Source organism: Crocodylus porosus, unplaced genomic scaffold, assembly GCF_001723895.1.
Source record: "Crocodylus porosus isolate Cpor-Errol unplaced genomic scaffold, CroPor_comp1, whole genome shotgun sequence".
Lineage (NCBI taxonomy): Eukaryota > Metazoa > Chordata > Crocodylia > Crocodylidae > Crocodylus > Crocodylus porosus.
In genome coordinates this window covers 130,207,432-130,213,698 of record NW_017728943.1, presented here as the reverse complement: position 1 = coordinate 130,213,698, position 6,267 = coordinate 130,207,432, and the positions used below count along the sequence as shown (strand labels likewise).

Here is a 6,267-nt window from a genome sequence, read left to right as displayed (position 1 = left end):
CGCACGGGCTGTTCTCGGGCTCGCTCAACATCCTGCTGAAGCTGCTGGTGAGCCGCTACCGCTTCGCCTTCCTCACGCTGCTGCAGTGCCTGAGCAGCGCCACGGCGGCGCTGAGCCTGGAGGCGCTGCGGCGCCGGGGGGCCGTGGCGCTGCCCCCCTTCGGCCCGGGGCTGGCGCGCCCCTTCGCCGGGCTGGCGGCGCTGGCCACGCTGCAGTCCAGCCTCACGCTCTGGGCGCTGCGCGGCCTCAGCCTGCCCATGTACGTGGTCTTCAAGCGCTGCCTGCCCCTGGCCACGCTGCTGCTCGGCGTCCTGGTGCTCCACAACGGCGCCCCCTCGCCCGGCGTCCTGGCCGCCGTGCTCGTCACCACCTGCGGCGCCGCCCTGGCAGGTGAGCGACCCCCGGCACCCCGGCCCGCACCGCCCTGCCTGAGCTCCAGGATCCAGCCCCGCCCCGCCCCTCCGGATGCCAGCCCTGCATTGCCCCGTCCGAGCCCAGATCCCAGATCCCAGCTCCGCACTGTCCCTCCAGCTCCGCCGGATCCCGGCCCCGCATTGCCCTGCCTGATCCCGAACCCCAGCCCCGCACTGCCCCGTCCTGCCGCACTCCCACATCCTTGCCTCGCGGGATCCTTGCCCCGCTCTGCGCCCCACCGGATCCCCGGGATCCCAGCCCTGCTCTGTGCTCTCCCTCCCCCGATCGCTGCCCCCAGCCCTCCGCCGCCTCCCGGGACCCCAGCTCTGCCCGACCCGCTGCCCCCGGCCCCAGCCCGGCTCTGTGGCCTGCCTCTCCCCGGGATCCCCCCGCGCCCGCTCCCGCTCCCGCTCCACTGCCGCGTCCCGTCCCGCCCCCGCGGGACCCACCCGCTCGCCCAGCCCGGCGTTCGCCCTCCCAGCCCGTCTCCTGCGGCCCCGCTCCCCGGGAGCTGCCTCCCCGGGCTCGGGCAGGAGCCTCGGGACCGGAAGGGGACAAGCACGTGCTCCGTTGTGCACTGGGACCAAACCCCGGGCTTGACCCAGAAGGAGCGCACGGGGAGCCGAAAGTCCCCCTTCTTTCTCACGTGTCTGTGTGTTTGGGGGCACGGGGAGCCCGGCAGTTTCTTCCACAGCAGAAGATAACTCGTTTGAGAGAGAGAGCGCCCCCCTTTCCCCACCTTGCCTGGGTTGGCTTAGGAGAATAAGAAGTTAAAGGGGTGGCTTTGAAATGAGATAGACAGGTAGATTTTGTCTGTGATCAAAACCACTCCTGTGCCATCTCCAGAGAAACGTGGATGCATGGTGTGTGATGCTGCAGGCCTATCTGCGGCACCACATGCTGCACATGCAGGCATTACCTGCGCTGCTACTCTGCTGGGGGGGAGCCCACACTGAAAAAAAAGCAGGGTCATGCACATGGCGGCAGTGCATGCTGCTCAAAACCGGGGCCTCGCCAGCCGGAGCCACACACCAGATGCTAGCCAGGCTTCCTGCCATGGGGTGCAGCCCTGGGACACCCCCAGGACCCCAGATAAGGCTGCTGGTGCCAGCACAGTTGCTGGCCCCAGCCTCTTTTACCCAACCCAGGGTAACCTGCCGCATCTCAAAGTGGATGTGGCATGGGCATTCCCCAGGGACAAGTAACAGCGGCATACGGTGTGTCACTGCTACTTGTTCCTGGGGAGCCAAACGTCCATGCTTATTTGGACGCACCTCTGGTGTCTTTTTCCAGGAGAGCAGAACTTGGGAGGCCAGTCACAAGTCATAGGACTGAGTGACACTCTTTTAAATGGATGGTGCTTTCCTTTGCTCTTGTAATGTCATAACTAATGCTTCTCTCTCACTCCCATCCACCGGCTGACTTGTAAAGCATCTTCCTTTGTCTTTCCCTCTCTCCTGGCAGGAGCGGGTGACCTGAGTGGTGATCTCATGGGGTATGTGACAGGAGTGCTGGCTGTGGTGGTACATGCTGCCTATTTGGTGCTCATCCAAAAGACCAGTGCAGATAGTGACTATGGACCCCTGACAGCCCAGTATGTCATTGCAGTTTCAGCCACTCCTTTGCTCATCATCTGCTCCTTTGCCAGTATGGATGCCATCAACGTCTGGTCATTCCCTGGCTGGAAGGACCCGGCCATGACATGCATCTTTATTGCTTGTGTCTTGATTGGCTGTGCCATGAACTTTACCACCCTTCACTGCACCTACATTAACTCGGCTGTGACCACAAGCTTCGTCGGGGTGGTAAAGAGCATAGCAACCATCACAGTGGGCATGGTGGCCTTCGATGATGTGGAGCCCACAAAGCTGTTTATAGCAGGTGTTGTGGTCAACACCTTGGGCTCTGTCATTTACTGTGTGGTCAAGTACATTGAGACCAGAAAGCAGAGCAATTATGAGGACCTGGAAAAAGAAGCAAGAGAGGAAGAAGAGAAAGGACATATTGGAGGTCAACCACCATTTGCAATGGAGGAGATCTCTCAGGAGAAGGGAACAGAGGAGACAGCAGTAGAGGAACAAGCAGAAAGGGACAGTGAGAGTATAGAGGAGCAACAGGACAACACAGTGGAGCCAGCAAAGGTGCCCACTGTTCAAGGAGAAGTAAACAGCACTGAAGGAGTTAACAAGAGCTCACTGAAGGATGCCTATCTTGGAGTATGGAGGTTAGTTAGGGGGGGTAATTATATAAAGAAAGATTATTTGATAGAAAATGAGGAGTTACCAAGTCCCTGAAAAGCAGGTTTAAAAAAGGGAATGTCTTAAGGCTTGAGGAAATATTTATTTATTTTTTGCATAGGGAAGGAAGGCAGGATGCACGTTTTTCACATCAGCACTGACGAATCCAACTTGTTTTACCTCGCCATCCAGAAAGGATGTGTTAATCTGCTTATGCTATAAAATCATTCCCATGACTGAAACAGTTAAACTGATGTAGAAATCTGTGCATTGGACTTACACTGGTGTAATTCCATTGCCTTGAGTAGTTACGCCTGACAGCTATGTGAGATCAGAATCAGACCTGGAGGGTGAGAAGCTCTGATCAGAACGATAAAGGCCTTATTCTGGTATGTTATCACATTGAGGGCTCTGCAGGTTGTTTTTATTTTTATTGATGGATAGTTTATTTGCCAATAATGTAATTGCCATTCACCTGAAACTATATGTGAATTCAAGTTAAATTCAATAACTGTTTTGGGCAGATAAAACAGGTTACAAATGTTAATCTTAAGCATTCTGATTCTGGGGTTAGATTCTCTGAATTGGTGAGAAGATGGGTGCGGGTGCTGCTCTCTCCTTCTCCTCTCTATCTGTCCCTTTATGACGCTCATCTAGGTTGAAATCTCCTTTCTGCCTGATTCAGAGCAGGGGTTTAAAAAAGATATCTGTCTCTCAGAACAGCAGTCTACCTAACAAGCTATGGTGTATTCTAGAGCAGACGTGTCCTAGTCTGTCCTGTGCTTTATATAGCGTGAAACAGCTTCAACAGAAGAGCTTAAGAGAGAAAAGCTCTTGTCACCCTGCAGTGAGGATATTTTCTAGAAAGTGGAAGACCCTGAGTCAGATTCTTGCTCTGAGTTAAGCAGGGAAGGGATTTTAACCTGGGTGTCCCTTACTCGTGGTGAATGTCCAGATCACAGGGTTACAAGGTACGAGGAGGGAAGATGTCACTAGAACACCACACTGAAATGGATTATTTTGGTTCACTGAAAAATGTTGGTTTTAGATGAGTCCAAACCAATTTTTGGTTGAGCAGCTGAACTGAAAAATCAATTATTCCTACAGCTTTAACTACATACCAGCCAGCAATGCCTATTACAATCATATGGTCATTGAATTAGGCCCACAGTGCACTGAAACCACTGAGGCTTCTCTCAGAAGCAAAATTTTTCCTTGGCATTAAATGTTTGCAGGATTGGGTCCTAAAGCAGTTAGTTTGTTTTAGATTTATGCCAGTTTACAGGCATATACACATACAATGTCATTTTAATGGAGATTTCAGAAACTGACAAGCCATTTTAAATGGGTTTTGAAAGAGATGGTGGTCAGCACCACAGACGTACTGTGACAGAGTTTATAATCGGGGCTTTCTGAGGACGTGGCACATAGGTCTGTCTGTAGTACTTAACATATAACTGCACTGAAGTAACAAGAGCCATTTACTGTGATCTGCAATATCATGTTTACTTTCTGTTCAGCCTCAGTGTATTTTCAAATAATTGCCCTATTTATTCTTTTTAGAGTAATTGAACTTCTTTTGTTTGTTGGTTGGTTTTTTAATGCATCCTTGCATAAGGACGTTGATTTATATGACCTGGAGTTCATGTACTATTAAAATAATTTTATGTTTTGCTACCCATGCAGACCACTGAACACCACATTCATTTCTAATCAATTTGCACTGCGTTCAATATTCTGTGTCTACTGGTAAGGTAGAATTATGTACTAACTGAATTGCAGCCTTAGAGATCCTGGCATACAACACTATTACCTGTTTGGCATATTTAAAAACATGCTGTAAAAAGCTATACTCTTACATTCATATTACAAGACTTTTTACACATGCCAAGTGGAAATGTGATGGTTTGCTGCTTATTGTTGAAGTATCAGTGGAAACATATGGAAAATCTAACAGTCTTTAACTGTTTAAAGCTGCTGTTACAATTTTGTACATTTGCATGTACAGTAAAAATGTGGTTATCCTGTATCTTGTTTATATTTAAACATTAGTGTTTAATACCCCCTTCATTAAAATGGGGACTTGGCTAATGCAACCCTGTTTTCCAGTGGAGACTGTTGCAAAATAAAATAAAAATATTGCCTCGTGCTGAGGTATTTTTAATTGCATAAATCAAAGACTTCAATTAATCTGGAGAATGAGATGTGGAAATAAAATGTACTGCTTTACAGAAGTCTCTTGCTTTTCTTATTGATTCTGTTCTAAGGTGCTCATTTTTATTTTGCTTTACTAATGCTTGTGCCTGTTTCATTTCTATGCACCTATGCCATGTTACACCATAACTACCAAACATTATGAACCCAGGCAATAGGCATGTCCAAAAACCACAAGGTCTCTCAACTGGCTGTGAAGCACCAAGTATCTTATGATTTCCCTGACCAAAATATCTAGGATGTTTCGTAGCACAAGTGTTGGTCTGCTCTCAGTTTAGAAGAATAACAACAACAAAGATGACAGCTCTTAATATTATTATTTAAAGCTAATGGATAAATGTTAACTATTTCTTTCTCATGTTATCCCTGAGAGGTAGGTATCATTCAACCCTCTAGCTTTGAACCAAAGTAACTAATTAGCTAGCAGGTTAAAGCTGTAGTGTTGTGAATGGTGCAGTATATTCAATCTATTGGTTATTGTAGGATGTTGATTGCCTGTCTGTTTAGCTTAAATGTCCACAGATACTCACATTCAGGAAGCTGGAGAGAAAAGAGACTGTCCTTGTACCTCAGTAATAAATAGATAGTTAAGGCATATGATGACTTCTTTCAAAATAAACATTAATTTGAAAGTCAGTGTGCCACAGACCAGCACCTGGTGTGCCATTACAAAGCAGAGAATAACAGAAACCAGTCAAACAAAGCCAGATTTATAGCTTTATTTAATTCATTTCTAAAAGAAACAAAAATGAAGTCAGCTACATGTGGAGACAATGAGATTTTGGTTTTCTTTAGAAATGTTTTAAAAAAACAGACTTTATTGAAAACTTGATTCTAGCTTGTTGCTATAAACTGCTTTCCTTCCTCCTGCAAAATAAAGAGATGGTAATGAAATATAATTTCTTTTAAAAATAGGTTAATGTTTTTATAAATTCCTATATAAGTTCATGGCTTGTTTACTGTTATAACTTAATAGCCACCATTAACCAAATATTTAATTACATCTGTTTGCTGCAGCCAAAGATTTAAGCATCTGGAAAAGTGAAGATTTTTTAGCTCTGATCTTTAAATTAACTTATGAACATCCTACAGCTGCGAGTGGTAAAGGTTTAACACCAAAGATCTCAGCCTCCTCATATTCTTTGCCCCTGTTGTACATAATTCCCCAGATTGTTTTGATGTTTCTTCTCTGGCTTTTAACCTGAAGCTTCTACAAGCACAGAACAGGCAATCAACTCTGCCCATCAATTAGCTGCTATGTTCATGCTTCAATAGTTCCCTGGAGGTCATTGGAAAGCTGTTCACTTAGAGCATGCTCATTTCTGTAATTTATGAGCAGGCCATTGTCTTTCTCTTTCTTTCTCTCTCTCTCTTTCCATGTCCACCTCTATTATTCACTCTG

General features: G+C 47.2%; 1 protein-coding gene across 1 annotated transcript; it reads left to right on the top strand.

Annotated features, from left to right (window-relative positions):
- Positions 1 to 5: 5 nt before the first annotated feature.
- On the top strand, positions 6 to 4,875 carry SLC35D3 (solute carrier family 35 member D3; the record flags this gene model as incomplete). Its single annotated transcript, XM_019548635.1, has 2 exons — positions 6 to 390; positions 1,879 to 4,875. Coding segments are annotated over 2 exons (1,215 nt in total), but the record flags the coding sequence as incomplete, so codon positions are not given.
- Positions 4,876 to 6,267: the final 1,392 nt, after the last annotated feature.